The sequence below is a fragment of the Gymnoscopelus microlampas genome, assembly GCF_963454915.1.
Source record: "Gymnoscopelus microlampas genome assembly, chromosome: 20".
Classification (NCBI taxonomy): Eukaryota; Metazoa; Chordata; class Actinopteri; order Myctophiformes; family Myctophidae; genus Gymnoscopelus; species Gymnoscopelus microlampas.
The window spans coordinates 47,003,720-47,028,993 of record NC_139957.1 but is presented as its reverse complement, the minus strand read 5'-3'; the positions used below and the strand labels follow the sequence as shown (position 1 = coordinate 47,028,993).

Below are 25,274 nucleotides of genomic sequence, written 5' to 3'. Positions count from 1 at the left end.
TCATAACTGATAAACTGATACATTGATCATAACATATAAACTGATACATTGATCATAACTGATAAACTGATACATTGATCATAACATATAAACTGATACATTGATCATAACATATAAACTGATACATTGATCATAACATATAAACTGATACATTGATCATAACATATAAACTGCACAGCGACAGTTTCACAACTAAACTAACTTGTTAGGCTCCTGTTCCAAATAGTAGACTTTATAACTGCACAGCGGCAGTGAAACATACATTAATCATAAACATATAACCTGCACAGAGGCAGTGAAACATACATTAATCATAAACATATAACCTGCACAGCGGCAGTGAAACATACATTAATCATAAACATATAACCTGCACAGCGGCAGTGAAACATACATTAATCATAAACATATAACCTGCACAGCGGCAGTGAAACATATATTAATCATAAACATATAAACTGCAGTGTTAAATTAATGAATCATAAACATATAACCTGCACAGCGGCAGTGAAACATACATTAAAGGTAGGGTAAGTGATTTTCTTTGGTTAAAATAAGTGTTAAATAGCTCTATATTGTGAGAGTGTTTGTTCAGTAAAAGGAGTCTCCTTGTCTCTCCAGCTCTTTATTAAACAGAAAATGCGTTTTTGTTTCAGTTTCAGTTTAATTTCCAATTTTATCCAATCAGGATAGAGAACTCAATCAGGATACAGATTAAACAGGTGAAATAGGAAGTGGACATGTACATAGGTTGGTTGTAAGAGGCTTCCAACAATCTTGGGATGCCAAAAAAAAGCAGCTAAACGGCTTGCAAAATTCTGTGGAATCTGTTCTACTATCGGTAGCCGCCAAATATGGCGAAGACGCCGTTATTTGTACCCCTGAAAGGTGTGGGGGTATTTGTCCATGATTTGCTGACTGTACGTTTTTGACAGCACCTTGTAATATTTGTGTCCTTGTATTGTATCTCTCTTATGTGGACATAAATAAATGATTAAAATGTGTGTGTGTGTGTGTGTGTGTGTGTGTGTGTGTGTGTGTGTGTGTGTGTGTGTGTGTGTGTGTGTGTGTGTGTGTGTGTGTGTGTGTGTGTGTTGTAAAGTTCAAAGGAAGCTTTCCTTACTAAAGCAGTGAAACAGCAGCCATTAGAGCAAGCCATTGTAGGCTCTATACGTGTGTCAGCTCATTATGAGTGGCAGCTTGGGGGCCATGATGTTCACACAGGCTGGTGGTCAGAGAATTGTCTGGTTGTTCAAATGTAATATAAGACACAGCAGCTTGATAAATACTGCTCTATCTCCTCCATGATAGCCAGTGGATCTATTTGGAGGAGAAGGTGCTTCCTGTGGAGCCATACTGTGTCTCAGGTGTTGGTGACATGACAGTGATGGAAAGTAACTAAGTACATTTACTTAAGTACCGTACTTGAGTACAATTTTGAGGTGTTTGTACTTTACTTGAGTATTTCTAATTTCCAGTACTTTTACTTCTACTCCGCTACATCTCAGAGGCAAATATTGCACTTTGACTCGAATACATTGACTTGAAAACTTTAGTTACTAGTTACTTTTCAGATATAAACTATGATATAACGAAACCTACATTAACCACTATCTGCCCTATTTTATACCTAGGCTATTTGAAAATAGCAGATCTACAAGCTCACAACGCGTCGCGAGCTTGTAGATCTGCTATTTTCAAATATTTAGTACTTTTACTTTTGGTACTTTTGGTACTATTTTGATGCCAATACTTTTGTACTTTTACTCAAGTATTGTTTTTATTCTGGACCTTTACTTGTAACAGAGTATTTTTTACATTGCAGTATTGGTACTTTTACCTAAGTAAAGGATATGAGTACTTTTTCCACCACTGGTGACATGACAGACTGAAGTGTATGAACAATGTTCATTAAAGACATTGAAATGTGTGACGTTACATTACATTCATTATAATAGATGATTGTATGTAATCTCTAGTAGCTGCTGTTTACTACTGAGTGCATTAAGTACATGTAAATGAATGAGTGAATGATCTTAACTCTACTCACAGAGACTCTGATGCTGTTTACTACTGAGTGCATTAAGTACATGTGAATGAATGAGTGAATGATCTTAACTCTACTCACAGAGACTCTGATGCTGTTTACTACTGAGTGCATTAAGTACATGTAAATGAATGAGTGAATGATCTTAACTCTACTCACAGAGACTCTGATGCTGTTTTCCACACAAACATTTTTAAAAGGAGGAAAGGGGGGCGGGATTACTGACACACCTGAATCCGATTGGTAGAGCAGAGGACATGTGACCTTCTTCATCTTCTTCTCTTAGTTTCATGGCGGATTACTGCCTCGAGGGTGTATACCGCCACCTGCTGTACAAATTATCCCTGCTGTAGTATTATATATCAGACTATTAACACAAAAACACACAAAGTAATCCCCTCCTCCTGATATAGTCATTCTACCCAGACCCAGTGTTCTGATTGGTGCAAACCAATCAAGGTCCTCTCCATGTATGTCCTCTATGTCATTGGTTCTCAAAGTGGGGTCCGGGGACCCCCAGGGGTCCTTGGGGGGGTTCCAGGGGGTCCCCGGCAAAATGTGTTAATATAGCATCACAATCATTTTAACCTTTTCTACTTTGGCTATTCAAAAATAGCAGATCTACAAGCTCATAGCGCGGCACTATGAGCTTGTAGATCTGCTATTTCTGAAAAATCTTGAAAATGTGTGCAAACCTTTGAATATATATATATTTTTAAGTGAACATTTGTAACTGAAATCTTCGCTTCTGGGGGTCCCTGGAACAAAATATTTGAGATGGGGGTCTGCGGTCAAATACACATCATTTTGGGGGTCCTTGACATGAACCACTGCTCTATGTCCAGAAGTCTCCTGGCCGCGTCCATCACCATCTCAATCCTTTAGGATTGTCCTTGCATCTCAACAGCACAGTTAATCGCCATGGCGATCAACACCAGGAACGTTCTTTTGTCCATACATACGTTTTGCCCTTCTTCTCAATTTGCTTTTTCCTCCATTTTGTGTTTTGTTGCCCTTTCATTGTTTCCCTGCATTCTCTTCACTTCTTCTACATCCTGTATGACACTCCCTTGTTTTCTCTCATTCTCTTCACTTCTTCTACATCCTGTATGACACTCCCTTGTTTTCTCTCATTCTCTTCACTTCTTCTACATCCTGTATGACACTCCCTTGTTTTCTCTCATTCTCTTCACTTCTTCTACATCCTGTATGACACTCCCTTGTTTTCTCTCATTCTCTTCACTTCTTCTACATCCTGTATGACACTCCCTTGTTTTCTCTCATTCTCTTCACTTCTTCTACATCCTGTATGACACTCCCTTGTTTTCTCTCATTCTCTTCACTTCTTCTACATCCTGTATGACACTCCCTTGTTTTCTCTCATTCTCTTCACTTCTTCTACATCCTGTATGACACTCCCTTGTTTTCTCTCATTCTCTTCACTTCTTCTACATCCTGTATGACACTCCCTTGTTTTCTCTCATTCTCTTCACATTGTCTTCCTTTATCCTTCTAGGACACTTTGATGCCCTTACATCAGAGGTGATGCAACTTTGATGATGTACTGTAGAGGCCACTATATTTACACACTCACTCCAGAGGAACACATTACAGATACTGTGGGGCCATTCTGTCACACAAAAATAACAAAAATAGCCGATCTACAAGCTCTAAGCGCGTCGCAGTTTTTTTTTGTTGCTACTTTTGAAATGGAATCCTGAAAAGTTTTTTTTAATTATTTTTTATTTCAAATGCATTTAGTTATACTTATGTTAACTTTATGAACTTAAATACAAAAACATTGCACATAAAAAAGACAATAGAATGTTAATACTAGTCATTAAGCTACTAATATAGACTGGAGTAATTAAAGCGGGTCATGTTTGCATGTTTGGAATCAATAATATATCAGTATTCTGATATTAACCTGCCCTGTAAAACATTCCACCCTGTGAACGTCATACTTCATAATGTTCAACACAGCGTTTAACATGTGACTCTCTGATCTACATTCAATAACTACAATGACACTGATTCTAGTAATCCTGGTCCATTTAACCTCTCTGGTCATTAATACAAAAAACCTTCCCACACTGTGTTGATCTCGTCCTATTTTCATTCCTACTGCATACATTCATACTAGATTTCCATCACTCACTCCACACAGTTGGGGCACGGTGGAGCAGTCGGTAGCGCTGTCGCCTCACAGCAATAAGGTCCTGGGTTCGATTCCCGCCCGGGACGCTGTGGGCGCTGGGGGGTGTGTCTTCTCCTCCGCGTCACCAGCGCCCATACCCTAGGTGGGGTTGGCGAAAGAAGGACCTTTCTGTGTGGAGTTTGCGTGTTCTCCCCGTGTCTCCTAAGGTAGTTAATACCCTCACCAAAAAACATGTAGTAATTCTGGTCTCTATACTGCCTCCCCCTGGTCAGCCGGGGCGCCTGATGGAGGGGAAAGGAACTGGTTGAAATAACGTCAGTTGGCTCTCATGCATTGAAGGAGGCATGAGCTCGGCCCTGGCCTCCCTAGGCTGGTGGGGGGAGTGTAGTGCCCAGGATCACTTAGCAAATTGGCACCGGGTGAAAAAAAGGGTTACAAAATCGAGGGATAAAAATGTAAAGATTTCCATCACTTGACTTGATTTTTCCTTTTATTTTCATTTGCTCTTGTATCCTTCTGAATTTCACTCTCACTGCTCTCAACGCTCCTCACCACCACGTGTGTGTGTGTGTGTGTGTGTGTGTGTGTGTGTGTGTGTGTGTGTGTGTGTGTGTGTGTGTGTCATTACATATTTGGATGAATTGAGTGCAAATTAAGGACCCCAATGGAAACAAGCCATAGGCTTCTTGGGTTTAAAATCCTCTTACAGACCATGTATTGAACTGTACTTTCCTGTGCTTTTGTTCTGAAAAACTGTCAATAAAGTATTCAGTCAATCAGTCAAGACTAACAGTTTGACCATTTTCCTGTGCCTAGGAAAATATGTATTTATTTATAAAATATCCAATGCCTCTCAATGGGGCGTTATGAGCTGTTTGGGAACAGTTGACAATAGTTATGTAAAGCTTTTCATCAGCTCACATGAATGTGTGTTCTTACATGTGTGTTAGACGTCTGGGAAGTTGAGAGCAGCTTGGTTTTAGGATTACACAGTAAACACCTAAACACATAGGATTTATCTATCTGTTAAAAGCATCTTTGTCCAGATACGCCCATGGAGACGCATCATTATTTTTGACTTCCTGGTCGTCATCTTCATCACTGGAAACATCTTTGGCAGTGAATCCCTCTGCCATTCTTAGAGTGTTCTCCCCTCCTCGTCTGCTAGTCGTGTCACTTCCATAGAGTTATAACATATCTAGAGGACGGACTGCTAACTGCATGTGGTCTGTGTTTAGATTGTTCATCATGGTTTGGAGCGGCATGACCCGCCCTATCCTGCCTCTGATTGGCCTACCCGTAATGTTTTGCCCCCTAACCTTACCAATCGTGAGTCGTCATCATATAATCCAACCAATCATCATGGATTTTCTCCGGGGATTTTTTTTTCTTCACAAATCTTTATTTAGCAGTACATTTTATACATGTAGCGTTTGTTGAATGCTACATCAACTACTTGGGTCTAAAAATAGCTACACTACAGAAAACGCTACTTGGTTCAAGTTAAAGTAGCTGCTACTGCCCAACACTGATGGCAGCCCAACACAACAGGAAGTTCAAGCTAAAGTCACCGACCGTCCCTTGAAACATACTGTTAGGATTCCATTTCCCAATGGAAACAATTAAGACCGCAAGGACTTTTTTTGGACGGACCTTTTAGACAAAGTATTATAAATGTAATTGTGCCGTTTACATTTTCTGCCTAATAAAATATTCAACCAATCAAGTTATCTTCCTTTATTTGTAAACTAAATAAAGTTAAAGCAGACATTCTAGAAAGCTCTAATAAAAATGCACTGTTACTGTTACTGTATGTCATATAAAGTCTATTCACATAAACCCACAACATTACAAGAGCTTGGAAAGGCCTTTTTATTTGTAACACACATTTTCACAAACATCAAGCAAAGAAACACATTATTAAAGGACATTATGACATAATAAAAGTATACAGTGCAGAAGAGAGAGAAAACACCTCAATCAAAGGCAGCATCAAACTAGCCTTGCGTGACCAGACTATATCACTGCATGGATACGAGTCTGGTGCTTCTATGAGGATGTTTCATTTCCAAGAGGCGGGATCAAAATAATGGCTCTGAACACAATTGGTTAGACCTACAACCAACTGCCAATTACAGTCTCCCATATTTGAATACTGGGCCCTGATTGGTCACCCCAGACTTCGGGAGCAGGAAATGGATTCACAACGGAGCGGGGCTAGACCCAAATCACAGAGGGCTTTTTTTTTGTTGCACTGGCAGATTGGTGTGGTCCCAGGCTAGCATCAAACAGAAAGGTTTTTATCTGTGATTTAGAATAACTAGGAGTGTCAGCAGAACCTACAGTTTTCTGGCAGTTTGTTCCAGATATGTGAAGCATACAAACTAAATGCTGCTTCTCTACGTTTAGCTGTGATTCTAGTGACAAAAAGCAGATCTTTAGATGACCTGAGAGCTCTGGATGGTTCATGATATCACACAAGATCACAATGTATTTAGGCCTCAAAACTTTATAAACCAACAGTAGTATTTAAACCATTTAAAACTTTATAAACCAACAGTAGTATTTTGAAATAGATTCTGCAGTGACATGCTTCACTTCCAGGTAAAGAAACACAAAGTAAATCATATAAGATACAAATAAACACATTAAGAATCCAACAACAGCATCAGATCACTGCATCGTATCATTTACTGTTTAAAAAACGGAATAATAAAAGATCTACAAAACAAAACAAACTCCCTGAGTTTCATGGTGTCAAACAGAGTGAATCCATGAAGAGAATCATCATGAACAATGGTCTGTGTTCCTGATTCTAAGAGTGTAGGGCAGTGGTTCTCAAAGTGGGGTCCTGGGACCCTCGGGGGGGTCCCTGAGGGGGTTCCAAATGGACCCTTATGGGAGTAACTCTGAGGACTCCCCTGAGCAAGCAGGCAGGCTCTATTGGCTCAGTTAAAATAACATAAAATAATAATCTGCACTTGTGCAGGAAACCACGGTTCAAATCCCTGATAATACATTAAGGTTACATTACATTATAGTAGCTTTTACAATATTTTCATGTTACATATCATTCAAATGCTTTACTTCACTGTGGATTTGTTCCCATTTCTGTTTTCTTACAGGCTTATAACAGTGTTGTCTATCTATCTTCGATGGTCTATTTAACCTTCTCTGCTCTCACCTCATCACTGAAAATAGTTGCATAAGTGTGAAAGCTCTGGAAACATCATTGTTTCCACACAGTTAGCATGTCAGGCTAAGCTGTAGGTGGCTGCCTCAGCTGCAGCGCATCACTAAGGTTACGATCCAGCTTATAAATCACGTCAATCATGAATGAACTGGCCTTGTCTCCCTTTCTCCGCACCATGTCGATGACTTGCCGTGCTTTGTCTTGCCTGAGATGTTTCCCCATGGCTGTATCCGATTCTTCATCAGTGATGATGTCTTTATCCAGAAGTTCGTCCAGCAGCTCATTCAGGACGGGCTCTGAGATTCTTTGAATGAACTTCATCCTAGCAGACTTCAGCATTTGCTCTGCTCCTGTGACGATCTGGGTCAGATGTTGTGGAGTTGCAGAAGCACCTTGAAGGGGATTTGTTTCATCATTAGTGGTGTAATTATAAAATAACCAAGATAATATATTAAAGCGCAATGATACTTTGGTAGAGCTTTGGGTTGTATAGTCACATTGTCATGATGGAACTAGTCCAACTGGTGAGATATCTCTGTTTTGAAATTGATCATCCAAAAATAGTCTCCTCATTGACTAACATTGTACAGTGAAACAGCTCTCAAAGTCACTTTTATTTTTAGCACATAAAGCAAGGCCAACCAGGCATATTCTGCCAATATATAGCATCAAAAACCCTTAACTTTTTTTAAAATGTCAACTTCCTGTTGACAAGAAAGGTCCGGGTCTTCCTTCCTAATATAAATAGCTAAATCAACATGAAGTTGATTTTTTTCTGAAAAACTAAACTAAAACTAAAAACATACTGGGTTTTGTGACGTTATACATTGGCAGAATCTGTTTTATTTGCCATCCTTTAAGTGTTAAAATAGTGACTTTGAGAGCCCTGTTTTATCGTAAAATGTAAGTCAACGAGGACACTATTGCTGGATTATCAATTTATAATCAACAGAGCAACAGAGTAACTGAATTCATCATCATAATTAATAGAAGTAGTATCGTGATCACACGTTTGAAAGAGTAACATGTTTTCACTCACGTTTCTCATCTGCCTCCATCTGTCTCTGGCTGAGCTTCTCCAGTTCACTCTTCATTTCTTCCATTTGAACTGTGAGCTTCTCTGCGTGGTCCCTCTGGTCCTGTTGTTCCTGGATCAGTTTCTGTTCCCGGGTCTTACTGTCCTTCATCTCTTTGATGGTGTCTTCTTTTTCTTTCATTTGAACTGAGAGCTTCTCTGCTTGGTCCCTCTGTTCCTGGGTCAGTTTTAGTTGCTCTCTCTTGCTGTCCTCCATCTCTTTGATGGTGTCTTCTTTTTCTTTCATTTGATCTGTGAGCTTCTGCACTTGGTTGCTCAGGCTCTGCTGTTCCTGGATCCGTTTCTGTTCCTGGCTCTTACTGTCCTTCATCTCTTTGATGGTGGCTTCTCTTTCTTTCATTTGAACTGTGAGCTTCTCTGCTTGGTCCCTCTGTTCCTGGGTCAGTTTTAGTTGCTCTCTCTTGCTGTCCTCCATCGCTGTGATGGTGTTCTGCAGTTCGCTCTCTCTCTCCTTCAGTAGAGCTGTGAGTTTCTCTACTTGGTCGCTCTGGTCCTGCTGGTCCTGGGTCACTTTCTGGTCTTGATCCTTGCTGTCTTTGATGGTGGTTGTTGGTGTCACACCCAGGAACAGTGATGTCTCTTTTATAGAACATATGAATAGAACAGTATGTAAGTTAAGATGAACCACAGACATTTTAATATCCTCAATTAGTCATATATTTTCTTATCTCTCTTTCAAATGTATTCACTGCAATATTGTAGTCTTGAAGGAAATAGAAATATCATTATTCTTGTCTCTTGTTCTCCTAGGAGAAGTGTAACCTGTGAAAATGGCATAAAATACACTAAGACCCCACAAAACTGACTTCCTGTTGGGGTTTAGGTCATGGCTCCAAGATACTTTTTTTGTAAGTCAGGACATGATACAGGTGCGTACACATTTTTTAAACATGTGGGTGAAACTGTATGGTGGGGCTTCAACTTTGACATTTTGTAGGTATTAAGCCATTAGGCCACACCCCTTTTCGAGACCTTTTTAAAATACATTATGTCTGAGTCTGGTGTGTCCCACGCCAATAAATGTCTACTTGCCTCCAATCATGCTCTTCTCCTTGTCCTGTTTCTCGGCCCCTGGTGACCCAGGCAGGTCCTCCTCGATGGCCTCATCTGACTCCCTGGCATGTGGGCTGATGGTCTCTGTCAGGGCTCGGTACCAGTCGTTCACCGCGCTGTCGAACTCTGACTGGATTAACAGCTCTGTCCCCTGACGGGTCTTCAGCTCGATGACATGTTTCTTGCTAGACTTGTCCTTGGAGGCCCAGTCCACGGATCCTCCTCGCAGGTCCACAGTGAACTCGCAGGTCCACAGTGGCTTGGACTGGTTACGGCCAAACTTCCATCTGGTTCCAGTCTCCTGGCCCTTTGCGAAGAGCAGAGAAGAGCCGTGCAGAAAGGTCAAGGACGTCGTCCAGTTCTTCTTGACTTTCTTTCCATTTTCTGTGATTTTGGTGACGTTGAGGACTCCACACTTCTCTGTTAAACAAGTAGTTGCTGGGGTATGACTGTTGCTAATAGTAGATTGCTGTTGTCTAATAGTCGGTTTGTTATGGTCTATAGAAAGTTGCTAGGGTCAGATATGTGGTTACTATGGGAACATCTAAGGTTGCTAAGGTCAAATTGGTGGTTGCTAAGGTAAAGCAATGGTTGCAATGCTAAAAACATTACCAGTACTGTGCCTTTAAGAGATGTTTCATTAAAACATACAAAAGTATTGGTATCAAAATGTACTTCAAGTACCAAAAGTAAAAGTTCTAAAATGTTTGAAAAGTGAAGATCTACAGTATGTGAGCTTGTAGATCGGCTATACAGTGTAGGTAGAGGCTAGGTAATAGCTAGGTATAAAATAGGACTAAAGTGGTTAATGCATATTTAATAATGTAATAATTCATAACTGCAAAGTTACTAGTAACTAAAGTTTTCAAATAATTGTAGTGGAGTAAAAGTACAACATTTTCCTCTGAGATGTAGTGGAATAGAAGTAAAAGTATATAGACAATTGAAAATACTCCAGTAAAGTAAATATACCTCAAAATTGTACTTAAGTACAGTACTTGAGTAACTGTTAGTTACACCACTGCGAGCGGTGAATACGAGCGAGTAACGGAGCGGACAACGGGTCCATTATTTGACAGGGGGGGCGGGTCTGGTTTGTATTTTGATATAATCACGGGTGACGGGTCGGTCTACGGATCTGATTTCATTTCTAGGAAGGGAAGAAGTGCGTTATGAAATATCAACTTAAAGGAGTAGTTCACCCAGAAAATGACTGGTTTTCTATCAATTAACTCACCCCATAAGCCTTGAATTCATGGAGATTTTTTAGTTTTTGTCTCATTCCTGAGACAATCATTTGATGACCGTGTGTATATGTGGTACAAAGAGTCTCCTTTGTGTCTCCTACCGGATACATTAGCCGGTAGGAGACAGTAATCTAATGATTGTCTCAGGAATGTGACAACAAATAAAGTCCATGAATTCAAGGCTTCATGGGGTGAGTGGTTGATAGAATTACTGAACTACTCCTTTAAGCCAAATGTCAAATATAGTGAAAATAGCAGATCTACAAGCTTGTAAATCTGCTATTTTCAATATTTTTTACATTTTTTGAAGATTTCTGGTATTTCTTTTGGGGGGAAAGTACAAATTTGACAGAGCAACTTTCACTTGTAGTGTAATATTTGACCAGGAGTATATTTACTTTGACTCAAGTATACTGCAGTTGAGTACTTTGTCCACTAGTGGCTTCTACATCATGTGGCCTGAATTTTAACCCATACAATCGTTAGCATGTTAGCATTATGTTCAATAGAAGACAAACAGTTAAATACTCACTGTCAGGTGTTGCTGGACGTCCTGTTCCATAGTGTTCCATCTCCTCTATCTTCAACAACAGCTCTGTGACCTGAGTGTCATCACCCCTGTTCATATTGTTGAAGACATGGTATCTGTTCCCACATAACTCTACAAGCCTCTGTAGGCCCTCTCCTACACACTCAATCCAATGCTCAATGGATTTACCATCTAGACAGTCTCCATGTGTGAACACTATCATAGTGTGACTCCACACTCTCTGACTGAGAACCTGCATGTGTTCCTCTATGTTTTTACACTGATCAGCTGTATATGACTCGTCTGCTCTCATAACCAGGAGGAGAGCATCTGGTCCAGGAGGACACAGAGATGCACTGAGAGCTATCTGCTGTTTGATGGGCTCAGGTGTTTCATTTAGAGGGTGTACCTTCCACCATCCTGGAGTGTTGACCACAGTGACCTGTCGTCCTCCTACGTCTCCCTGTCTCTTCTCACACTGACCTGTTCTCTCTAAACTAAACTGCTCTGAACCCAGGATGGTGTTTCCTGATAAACTCTTCCCTGACACTTTATATCCCAGAAGTATAATTCTCATCTCTGACAGATGGAGGTCATCACCTGAAATATAAGAAAGAACACATTAACCCTTTAAGACCTGGAACGCATGTGTGTCACGTTTTGATTTGAGCTAAAAAAGCATTATTTTACACTTTGGCTATTAAAAAATAGCAGATCTACAAGCTCATAGCGCGGCACCGAGTGCCGCGCTATGAGCTTGTAGATCTGCTATTTTCGAAAAATCGTGAAAATATGTGAAAAATCTTTGAATATGTATTGTTTTCAAGCAAACATTTTTAACTCTTGAGATTTTGAGATAGGGGTCTGAGGCCAAATACATATAATTGTTGGGGTCCTTGATGTGAAAACGTTTGAGCACCACTGATATAGAAACATACGTTTTTCAGAAAACTGTTGGGATTTAGAAGACATTTTGTAGAATCGGCTTCAGGTCTTAATGGGGTTAAACATGTATCTGTGTATCTGTGTGTGTGTGTGTGTGTGTGTGTGTGTGTGTGTGTGTGTGTGTGTGTGTGTGTGTGTGTGTGTGTGTGTGTGTGTGTGTGTGTGTGTGTGTGTGTGTGTGTGTGTGCGTGTGTGTGCGTGTACATGATTGACAGTAACAAAGTACAATTACTGAGTAAAGTACTGTACTTAAGTAAAACAATATAATTGTATCTGTACTTAACTTGAGTATTAACATGTTTTGGATACTTATGAATTTTACTCCACTACATTTCAAAGACAAATATTGTACTTTTGACTCCACTACATTTCTAGGAAGGGAAAAGTTACATTATGAATTAAAGGAATAGTTCACCGAAAAAATGACTTAATTTTCAATCAATTACACACCCCATGAAGCCTGGAATTCATGGAGATCTTTATATTTTTGTCTCATTCCTGAGACAATTTGATGACCGGCAGAGTCTCAAATACAGGTCAATTAAGTCTCCTACCGGCAATTGTAAAGTTTTTACTTAAGTAAAAGGATCAATACTGCATTGTAGAAGTACTCTGTTACAAGTAAAAGTCCAGAATTCAACATTTACTTGAGTAAAAGTACAAAAGTATTGGTATCCAAATGTACTTAAAAATTCCAAAAGTAAAAGTACTAAAATGTTTGAAAATAGCAGATCTACAAGCTCACAACGCGTCGCAATGGAACGCATTGAGAGCTTGTAGATCTGCTATTTTCAAATAGCCTATGTATAAAATAGGGTTAAAGTGGTTAATGTATGTTTTATAATGTAATAATTTATATGTGCAAAGTAACTAAAGTTTCAAAAATAATTGTAGTGGAGTAAAAGTACAATATTTGCCTCTGAGATGTAGTGGAGTAGAAGTAAAAGTATAGATAATTGGAAATCCTCCAGTAAAGTAAAACATACCTCAAAATGTACTTAAGTACAGTACTTTAGTAAATGTACTTAGTTACTTTACACCACTGCCTACCCGAGACTGCACCGATCATCACATTATTGTCTCAGGAATGAGACAAAAACGTAAACATCGCATGAACTCAAGGCTTCATGGGGTGTAATTGTAATTGATAGAAAATAAGTCATTGTTTTGGGTGAATTACTCCTTTAAATACTTAAGCCCTATTTCAAATATGCTGGAAAAAAAGCAGATCTACAAGCTCACAACGTGTAGATCAGTTATTTTCACTATGTGTCATGAGACAAAGTATAGAGGGGTTAAATGAAAATGATACAAATAAAACCATTGTGTGTTTTGAGAACCATTCCATTCCTGTTGAGTGTGTATTCACCCAATAGACCTACAGTATATCACTTACTGCTGTGCTTCTCAAAGTGGGGTCTGGGGACCCCCAGGGGTCCTTCAGGGGGGTCCAAGAGGTCCCCAGCAAAATGAGGAACAGTTTAAACACTTAAGCCGTTATTTTAAACGTATTCAAAATAGCCGATCTACAAGCTCACAGTGTGTCACGATGCGACACATTGTGAGCTTGTAGATCTGCTGTTTTAGAAAAATCATGACAAATCTTCTCTTAAGGGGGTCCCTGGCAAAACATGTTTTCAATTGGGGGTCTGTGGTCAAATCCATATCAGTATGGGGGTCCTTGACATGAAGCAGTGACTTACAGTAAACTACAGTAATAACAGAGTTGTCTCTCACTCATAGTTCAGATGTACAAATTCATTGATACATTTTTAAATGCAGTGTCTTTAATATCAATGCATGTTTCTGTTGCTGTTTTCAAATGTTTACATTTCAAAAGACAAAACAAAAAAACAGATCTACAAGTTCACAATGTGCCACATAACGGCACGTTTGAGCTTATAGATCAGTTTTTTCCACTATATTTGAAATAGGGCTCAAGCATTTAATTCATAATGCACTTCTTCCCTTAATAAATAAAACACATTGTATATCATGTTGTCAGGCAGAAACCTTCTATCTCCATGTTTCAATATCCAGTTTTTTTTCTAAATGAACGCCCTACTTCTCATACAAGACTGTCAAACAAAAGTAGTGAAAATAGCAGATCTACAAGCTCAAAACATGTTGCAATTCAACACGTTGTGTGCTTGTAGATCGGATATTTTCACAATTTTAAAATGTTTTTAAAATGATAATAACAAAGGAACGGATTTGGACGTCCGCCAGCAGTGATAACTATTATACTATGCCTTCCTTCTGTTATTTTGAATATTGTGTTTTTTATTTTTGTTATTCATTAATTTTTTATTTAATTGTTATCATTATTTATTTACATTTATTATGGATGGATGTCTTTGATTGGTTAGTGGTCAGTGTGTGTCTGTGTGAACAGGGAACAATTAGACAGATATCCTTATCAACCACACCTGTGTAATTTAACTACTTTTAACCCATTCAATCCGGGGATGCATCTCTGTCATTTTAGATGTCTTTGGCTATTCAAAAATAGCAGATCTACAAGCTCATAGCGCGGCACTCGGTGCCGCGCTATGAGCTTGTATGAGCTTGCATTTCTGCTATTTTTCTTTGGTTATTCAAAAATAGCAGATCTACAAGCTCATGAGCTTGTATATCTAAAATAGCAGATATACATGCTCATAGCGCGGCACTCATTGCCACACTATGAGCTTCGTGAAAATCTTTGAATATAGGTATATATTTTAAAGCGAACATTTGTAACTCAAATCTTTGCTATAGGGGGTCCCTGGAACAAAATATTTTACAAATATTCGCTTTAAAGAATATATATTTAAAGGTTTGCACATATTTTCACGATTTTCCAAAGAAATAGCAGATCTACAAGCTTGTAGCGCGGCACTCGGTGCCGCGCAACCAGCTTGTATATCTGTTATTTTTGAATAGCCAAAGAAATGTAAAGATGCGTCCCCGGTCTTAATGGGTTAATTAATATGGATAAAGGGGTTAAAATGATTTGTTGCTTTATATATCTAAAATCTAAAATGACACAAATGCTTTCCAGTTTTAATGGGTTAACTCATTAAGACCTGAGGCCGATTCTACAAAATGTCTTCTAAATCAATTTTTAGAAAAAACCTATGTTGCTACAGCAGTGGTTCTCACACTTTTTCATGTCAAGGACCCCCAAGATGATATGTATTTGGCCGCGGACCCCCATCTCAAAATATTTGGTTCCAGGGACCCCCCAGAAGCACAGATTTGTTTTACAAATGTTTGCTTAAAAATATATATATATATTCAAAGATTTGCAAAAAATAATGGCGATTTTTCATAAATAGCAGATCTACAAGCTCGTATCGCGGCACTCGGTTCCAGGTCTTAAGGGGTTAACCCATTGAATCCGGGAACGCATCTGTGTCATTTTAGATTTCTTTGGGCTATATTCAAAAATAGCAGATCTACAAGCTCATAGCGCGGCACCGAGTGCCGCTTTTTTAAATTCAAATATTTGCTTCTGGGGGATTCTACAAATGTCTTCTAAATGTTATCAAACTTGTTCATGTCAAGGACCTCCCAAAATAATATGTATTTGGCTGCGGACCCCCATCTGAAAATAATTTGTTCCAGGGACCCCCAGCAGAAGCAAAGATTTACAAATGTTCGCTTTAGAAATAAATACATTCAAAGATTTGCACAAATTTCCCACGATTAAAAAAAAAAGAAGCAGATCTACAAGCTCATGGCACTCGGTGCCGCGCTATGAACTTGTATATCTGCTATTTTTGAATAGCCCAAAGTATATAATAATGGTTTAAGTGGTTACACAGATGCGTTCCCGGTCTTAATGGGTTAACCCTTCAAAAATAGCAGATCTACAAGCTCGTAGCGCGGCACTCGGTGCCGCGCTATGAGCTTGCAGATCTGCTATTTTTGAATAGCCAAAGAAATCTAAAGTGACACAGATGCGTTCCAGGTCTTAAGGGGTTAAAAGCTGTGTCTGCGTACCTGAGAAGTGTGTTAGTGACAGATGTGATTTATATGTAAATAATTACATACCCATCTTTGACCTGATGCTCTCTCGTTGTTCCTTCACCTTCATCTGTCGTCGTGCTGCTCCCTCATCCTGTGTTCTCCTTTTCTCCACAGTCTCCTCTAACACTCTTCTGTCTATCTCAAAACAGCCTCCCTTTTCTCCTGCCACCTCCTGTATCTTGTCCAACAGCTGTGTGACCTGAGTGTCATCATCCCTGTTCTTATTGTTGAAGACATGGTATCTGTTCCCACATAACTCTACAAGCCTCTGTAGGCCCACACCTTCACTCTTAATGTGCTGCTCAATCGATTTACCTCCTAGACGGTCTCCCCTGGTGAACAGTATCATAGTGTGACTCCACACTGTCTGACTGAGAAGCTGAACATGTTCCTCCATGTTTTTATACTCATCAGCTGTACGTGGTTCGTCTGGTCTTATAACCAGGAGGAGAGCATCTGGTCCTGGAGGACACAGAGATGCACTGAGAACTATCTCCTGTTTGATCAGCTCAGATGTTTGCTTTAGAGACTGATTATAAAACCATCCTGGAGTGTCGACCACAGTGACCTGTCTCCCTCCTACGTCTCCCTGTCTCTTCTCACACTGACCTGTTCTCTCTAAACTAAGCTGCTCTAAACCCAGGATGGTGTTTCCTGAGGAACTCTTCCCTGAATATTTATATCCCAGAAGTGTAATTCTCATCTCTGAGGGTGTTTTACTGGGGCCTGGAAATACAAGATGAATATTCATTAATTATCTCAAATTAATTTAAAATGGTAAATATTCAGGATCATATTATCTCATCAATCATTGACTGGTTAACCTGAATGTGAGGCCATCTCTGCAGCTTTACTGTTCCTCTTTTCTTCCTAAAAGAAAGAAGATAAAAACAAATAGAAAGAACTGTAAACAAACATCCAAACACATGTATGGTTACAGTGAATATAGAGCGATTTTATAGATGTATATATCAGGAATTATATATCATATACTGTCTGTATCAGTTCTCACACTGTTCTGTTTCATTTCAAGCTGCTCCATAACTCTGAGAGTGTTCAAATGACTCTGAGAGTGTTCAAATGGAACCAAATGGACCCGTACGGGTCCATTTGGTTCCATTTGAACACTCTCAGAGTTACAGACCTGTAAGGGCACATCCACATGGAACCCTGACGTGGGGGGGGGGGGGGGGGGCGGGGGGGGGGGGGGGGGTACCACGACACACCGCAGTCAAAGATAGCAAGCGGTCAGTGGTGGAAAAAGTACTCAAATGTTTAAAAGTATCAATACTGCAATGTAGAAGTTACGAGTACAAGTCAGGAATTCAAAATTGTCTTGAGTAAAAAAGTATAAAAGTATTGGTATCAAAATGTACTTGAAGTACCAAAAGAGGAAGTACTAAAATGTTTTGAAATAGCAGATCTATGTAAGCTTGTAGATCGGCTATTTTCAAATAACCTATGTATAAAATAGGGCTAAAGTGGTTAATGTATGTTTTATTATGTAATAATTTATATCTGCAAGTAACTAGTAACTACAGTTTTCAAATAATTGTAGTGGAGTAAAAGTACAATATTTGCCTCTGAGATGTAGTGGAGTAGAAGTAAAAGTAAATAGACAATCATACTCCAGTAAAGTAAAGTACCTCAAAATTGTGCTTAAGTATAGTACTTGAGTACATGTACTCAGTTACTTTACACCACTGCGAGCGGTGAATACAAACGGTAAGGTTGATTTGATTACATCATATTTGTTATATTATATTATTACTATGTTCTCACACACCATGAAGGTAGAGTGAATGAAGTCACCACACACATACAGCATGGAACTATTAACCAATGGATGAACTGTCTATGAAACAGTGACATCACAGGCTGATCCTTTAAGGACTAGTCAGGCTGAATGGTGAGCAGGGTTCTTAATGCACAGAAATATTAAATATTATACTGAAATATGATAGTTATTGTATACATCTTTGTTGGTATATGTAATTTAAAAAAAAATGATGCAGGGTGAATTAAACAAGTAAAGAACTTAAAGAGTTAAGATAAATGAAATCAATAACATGTAATGTAATGTACGAACCTGCAATAAAGTATTAAAAAAAATATATATAATAGTTATCATGCAATGTAAAACTACATATTTTAGTGGAAATGTGTACAAAATGGTTGGCACCGACAGCTCCATAATCAATCATGCACACACACACACACACACACAGACACAGACACACACACACACACACACACACACACACACACACACACACACACACACACACACACACACACACACACACACACACACACACACACACACACACACACACACACACACACACACACACACTCTGTATTTGATCATGGGGCCCAGGGCCGGGCTCACAGACCCCATTATATTAATAAGGTAAACCTTCTAGCCTCCAATGACCCCAAACATGTTAAAAAGTGAAATATCCCTTTAAGCTTCTCTTCACTCCACCAACTATGACCATTGTGCTCCGCCCAGTGGCGGCCCTCCCTATATGGGGGTTCGGGACCCCTAGGGGGTCCTCAGAGTTACTACAAGGGGTCCACCATATCTTTGTGTGATGGGGAACATTAGCCAAAAATAGCAGATCTACAAGCTCACAACGCCTTGCAGTGCGAGGCGTTGTGAGCTTGTAGATCTGCTTGTATAGCTATAGGGTGATGTTTGGAGTCATTTTAACGTCTACTCAGGCTTTTGTGTTTCACCTCAGACAGTTTTTAAGTGTCTTGATTCAGTATTTAGATATTTGACATTCATTTTATCTGACACGCCCCTTTCCTATACAAACCCGTTATAACCTATAGCTCGGCCCCTGGCCCCATAGGTGACGCAATTTAACAGCTCGAGGCCAGCCTGAAGCCTGACACCTTTTTATGTATTTATTATTATTATTAATGAACTAGATTTGAGCGTGCTCTTTCACTGGTGTGCGCAGCAGCTGCACTCTCAGCTGTGCTCTGATAAAAGCAAACCCACAAGAAGTCAACAACACAAACATCACTAAAAAGTACTTGAGTTGTAGTTTTATGAAACTATTAGGTAGTTATTAACATAACAATTTTTTGTTTATGTAAAGTTCATGTACACACTGGGTTAAAAGATTCATTTCATTATGAATAAATAGTACTAAAAGTTACAATAAATATATTAAAGAGGTTTATATAGTACAAGATTTAAGGTCAAAATGCTGTGCCCGTTGCTTAGAGGGTTTACGGTAAATTGGGCAGAGAGTCACATGGTCAGAGTGAAGCTGTCAATCAAGTCAGAAGCAAGCTGAGTTGATCCAGAGTCAAGTTTAACCCATTAAGACCTGAAGCCCATTCTACAAATGTCTTCTAAATCACAACTGTTTAAAAAAAAAACGTATGTTTCTATATCAATGGTGCTCAAACTTTTTCATATCAAGGACCCCAAAAATGATATGTATTTGGCCTCCGACCCCCATCTCAAAATATGTTGTTCCAGGGACCCCCAGAAGCAAAGATTTGAGTTAATGTTTGCTTTAAAACAATATATATATAATATATGTATATTCAGACTGTCACGATTTTTCAAAAATAGCAGATATACAAGCTCATAGCGCGGCACTTGGTGCCGCGCTATGAGCTTGTATATCTGCTATTTTTGAATAGCCAAAGTGTAAAATAATGCTTTCTAGCTCAAATGAAAAAGTGACACAGATGGGTTCCAGGTCTTAATGGGTTTAAGACAGTCACAGAGACATAATAATAATATTGCCAAAGTTGTGCACAAGGTTCAAGAGACGCACACGGTAAATGCTTATTATATGTGCCTTTCATTGATCTGTGATGTATTGTTGTGTGTGTTGTAATTTACAAGTTAAACTTTGTTTGGAAGACTTTTTAATGTAAAATGTCACTAATTGGATGCACCTGTGTGGCCTCACTAATCAGAGGACTCTGTTTATCTGATTATGAACTCAACTGAACAAATGTATGTTTATTTCCTTTATAGTTTTCACGGTGTCTGTTTGGAGGAGTTTGGAGAGTTTTGATGGAATAAATACCAGAAAGGACATCTGTATGAGGCGTGGACATTTGTAGGACCTGGGGCAGCTACAAACAATAATCTTTAGAAAATAGCCGATCTACAGGCTCACATTGTGATCTTGTAGATCTGCTATTTTCAAATGGCCGAAATGTATATAGGGCTGAAGTGGTTAGTGTATGTTTTGTAATAATAATCAAAATCTACAAAGTAACTAAAGTGTTCAAATAATTGTAGTTTAGCCTGCAGGGCTCTAGAGTATAGGTATGCTGTGTGTGTGTACACACACACACACACACACACACACACACACACACACACACACACACACACACACACACACACACACACACACACACACACACACACACACACACACACACACACACACACACACACACACACACACACACACACACACACACACACACACACACACACACACACCACACAGACACAGAGGGCAGAGGCAGCGGTGGCCTAGTGGTTAGAGGGGCGGCCTTGATACGGGAAGGTCCCTAGTTCGATTCCCCAATTCATCACATCGATCATGAATCACCGCTGAATAGCCCTTGAGCAAGGCTTCCATGCAGGGTCCGGCTGGAAACAAGCTTCGTGCTTAGTCCGACACCCTGGGTAAACAACAAACTTTGCTTTGCTTTAGGGGGGTGGGAGGAACGCGCACCAGCCTTTGCCACCAGGTCATAGTAGTGGGCTCATTTAAAACGGCTTTAAAAACTCATTGTTGTTTTGTTTGTACATATAATATAGTTAATTTCTCTGTATTTCTGTTTTAATATTTGAACTATTCTGTTGCTAATTCATGTCTATGAATTGAATACCAAGGACCCCAATGGAAACAAGACCGCAAGGACTTTTTTGGACGGACCTTTTAGACAAAGTATTATAAATGTAATTGTGATGTTTAAACTGTTTGCCTAATAAAATATTCAATCAATTCAATCAGTGACTTGGCGACGCCCCCTTAAGTGACGCACACAGAAGTGTCTCTCACATGGGCGGACCGCTTTAAATGACTCCCAAAACCCCTGGAACACTAGATGGCGCTGTGGCATCAACGTTAAGCATTAGCTTATCAATCCATGTGCCTCAGGATCTAATCCTTCACGCTGCTTTGTGCTTATTTTTCATACAATAATTATTTTGTTAGGATTAACGTTAAGGTTAAGTTAAGGTTAAGTTTGTGTCGCCCCCAGCAAGGCGGACCACTCGGCCTGTTTGGTGAGAACTAGTCTGGGAGGGTTAGCGTCGGAGCTTGGACAGCAGGGGCGCGGCCACTGCGTTGTGATTCAAATCAACAGCCAATGAAGAAAAGGGGGCGGGATCCACATGCAGTGGGTGATGCATCTAAATAGGATCGACGGGAAGCAATTTCCCCTTGAGAAATTTCGGCCGCCATTGTTGTGTACTGCTGTTTGCCTCTCGTCGGACTTTTTAGACGAGTTGCACAGCTCTCAGACCGGTAAGAGGCGTGTCCGCTCAGATTCAGAGCGTGACGTACATCCCGCCCACAAATACCAGGGCTGTGGCCCAGAAGTTCCTCGCCAGAGCTGGCGAAAACTTCTGGGAACTCAGATTAGGTGAGAACAGACTAACAGCCCCTCATATTAAGCCAAAAAACTGTCACAACGTCGGAGGCGCCGTTTCTGGCGGACGTGAGCAACGAGAGGCACCGCCGAGCGAGACGTTAGGGGAACGTTGTGAAGTCCTCCAGAACCGACTCTCCCTTCAAGTTATGTACCGATAGGGACAGAATGGTAAATGATGCCCCCCCCCCCCCCCCCCCCCCGCCCAGGCAATGCCAGCACAGAGCATTATTTTCCACCACAGAGAACAGCCGGTCAGGGAGAAGCTGTTCTGTGAGTCACAGAAGGGGGCGTGTCACTACGACCCGGTGGGAAAGTAGGGCTGACCTGTGTCAAATGATCACTAGTCTCCCTCGACCACAGTCAGCTAACATGCAACGTCACTAAATAAAACAGACATGCATCACACTTGCTCAAGGACACTTCAACCAATCATATTTGACACACTGCTGTCCAGGCCTGGAGTCAAACCTGGGACAACTGGAGACTCCTGCTCCCCAGGTGGGCTCTCTAACCATTCAGCCTCCAATAAGTAGTTAAAAATCACTCAACTCCCCAAATTCACCCACAGTTTTCAGCGATAAACGACCCAGGTTTAATATAATTATAAATCCAGGTCCAAAGACTTACCTGTGTTGTGTTGCTGTGCTCTAAGAAGACGTCTGAAGTGTCTCAGAGTAGGAATGGAACGGTCCTCATGGCTCTCACAGTGACACACAACCTGTCCATAGAAGGAAACACATAGTCAGTTGAGGATGCTAGAGATTGACCTCATGTTTTTAATCTGCTGTAGTTTTTAACCTGAACTGGAAAACAAACTACAAAATAAGCCTGGGGTGTTGTACCCCTCCCCTCTCCCCTCCCCTCCCCTCCCTTGTGTTAATTGTATTGACTAAAACTGTGATAACAATTTTTGTCTAGTAGTTTTTTTCACTGATGAATTGGTTAATGTTGATGAAAACCAAATAGAAACTAAGCTATAAAACAGAAACTAGGGTTAGGATTATATTGACAATCTGGTCAACAAATGTAAACTAGATGAAAGTGTTGGTATTAGAGATCAGTGTACTGCTCCTTTAAGTGATAAACAATTATGTTTTATTATATCTAAATCTACCCAGCAACACATCAACCAATTAACTTTTACCAGCTGCAACATTTAAAGGGGAAGACCACTCATTTTCAACATTGATCTATGTCTTTAATACACCTTAGAGCTGTTGTGTGGAAATAAGAAAAAAGCCCCCCCCCCCCCTTCTATGTTGCCTAGAAAAGGGTAATTGATTGAGGTCATGTGATCAGTGACATACGCACGGTGTACTTTTGGCTCCACCCCCTCAGTACTTTTGGCTGAGGGGGCGGCATATTTATATATATATATATATATATATATATATATATATATATATATATTATATATATATATATATATATATATATATATATATATATATATATATATATATATATATATATATATATATATATATAAAGCTAAAATCTAAAATGACACTCCCGGTCTTAATGGGTTAAATATCATAATAATTATATCCTTAGTCAACTATTGCTACAGTTATTTAGTGGATTAAAGCAGGGGTCTTCAACGTTTTCAGGCCAAGGACCCCCTAGCTGAGAGAGAGATGAAGCAGGGACCCCATACTCTATATTGTATAAAATTGTGTTTCAGATTAAACATTTTTTCTTACTTAGTCTGCTCTTTTTTCCCTCTACACCTATAGCCTCTTTGCCAAAAATAGCCGATCTACAAGCTCTCAACGCCTCGTGCTGCGCCCCTCAGAAAAGGAATTCTAGGGTTCAAGTGGTTAATGTAAAAAACGAAATCCTATCACACAAAGATTTGGCGGACCCCCTAAAGTAGCTCTGAGGACCCCCTAGGGGTCCCGGACCCCCTGTTGAAGACCCCTGGATTAAAGGGTTAGTTCGAATTTTTGGACCACTTTGGTAGAGGTTTGGGTTGTATAGTTACCTTGCCGTGATGTAACTCCAAAGATGGACAAGAAATAAAAAATAATTGCTCCAGTGATTAGGATTGTTTTATTCAAAATATGCTCCTCATTGACTTACATTGTACGGTGAAACAGATCTCAAAGTCACTCTTTCAGCACATAAACGAACACAAATAAAGTTGATTCGTTTACATACTAAAAGAGTGACTTTGAGAGCTGTTTCACCGTACAATGTAAGTCAATGAGGAGCATATTTAGAATTATCAATTTCTAATCAATGGAGCAATTATTTCTGATTTCTTGTCCACCTTTGGAGTTACATCATGACAAGGTAACTACACAACCCTAATCTCTAACACACACACACACACACACACACACACACACACACACACACACACACACACACACACACACACACACAGAGTGTGTCTCAGTGTGTATTGGACAGTAAAATGGAACTATCACTGTCCAGCAGTGGTGTAAAGTAACTAAGTACATTTACTCAAGTAGCCTACTGTACTTGAGTAAACATGTTTTGTATTTTTACTTTACTTGAGTATTTCTAATGTTCAGTACTTTTACTTCTACTCCACTACATCTCAGAGGCAAATAGTGTACTTTTACTCCACTACAATTATTTGAAAACTTTAGTTACTAGTTACTTTGTAGATTTGGATTATTATTACAAAACATACATTAACCACTTCAGCCCTATATACATTTCAGCCATTTGAAAATAGCCGATCTACAAGCTCACAATGAGTCGCAATGCGACGCATTGTGAGCTTGTAGATCGGCTATTTTTAAAATATTTGTATACATTTGAGAATTGAAATGGGACATTCTGCATAATGAGTACTTTCTGTTTTTGGTACTTTTACTCAAGTACATTTTGAATTCTGAACTTTTACTTGTTACAGAGTATTTCTAAATTGCAGTATTGATACTTTTACTTAAGTAAAACATTTGAGGACTTTTTCCACCACTGCTGTCCAGAACATATTTCCCAATAAGTAAAGAGCCAACTCAACAACCTCCATTGTCTCCATATAGGATATGAAGGGTTAATTACCTGTTGGTTTGTGGCTGCAGTCAGTCTGAAGAGGGTTGTAGCTCAAGCTCTGCTGTAGGATGCTGTAGGATGCTGTAGGATGCTGTAGGATGGTCCAGGATGCTCCAGGATGCTCCAGGATGGTCTAGGAGTTAACAAGTGGAAACTGTCCTTTAAATTGTATCTCTCAAAAGGGTCACAGTAGCTGTCAATAAAATACAATATACTAAGTTGAGATTGCGATTGGTTTAAAACAACAGTGAGGTGTGGCCAAAGCAGCCAGGTATCACATGATGCACATATAACCTGTTTAACAGGT

The 25,274-nt window shown here is 39.6% G+C and overlaps 1 protein-coding gene across 1 annotated transcript; it reads right to left on the bottom strand.

Moving 5' to 3' along the window:
- Positions 1 to 6,767: 6,767 nt before the first annotated feature.
- Positions 6,768 to 22,660, bottom strand: LOC311036178 (uncharacterized protein). The gene is made up of 7 exons (XM_084044710.1): positions 22,565 to 22,660; positions 17,107 to 17,152; positions 16,307 to 17,008; positions 11,327 to 11,923; positions 9,527 to 9,967; positions 8,438 to 9,073; positions 6,768 to 7,790 (listed from the first exon to the last, which is right to left on the bottom strand). The coding sequence occupies exons 2-7, from the start codon at positions 17,120 to 17,122 to the stop codon at positions 7,465 to 7,467; spliced, it is 2,718 nt and encodes a 905-aa protein (XP_083900836.1). The 5' UTR covers positions 17,123 to 17,152; positions 22,565 to 22,660; the 3' UTR covers positions 6,768 to 7,464.
- Positions 22,661 to 25,274: the final 2,614 nt, after the last annotated feature.

Excerpts from the sequence above, each read along its gene's own strand:
- LOC311036178 (XM_084044710.1), bottom strand. Across the intron at positions 9,968-11,326 it reads ACGTCCAGCAACACCTGACA|AGAAGTGTGGAGTCCTCAAC; the intron begins GTGAGTATTTAA and ends CTTGTTTAACAG. Across the intron at positions 7,791-8,437 it reads GATGGAGGCAGATGAGAAAC|GTGCTTCTGCAACTCCACAA; the intron begins GTGAGTGAAAAC and ends ATCCCCTTCAAG.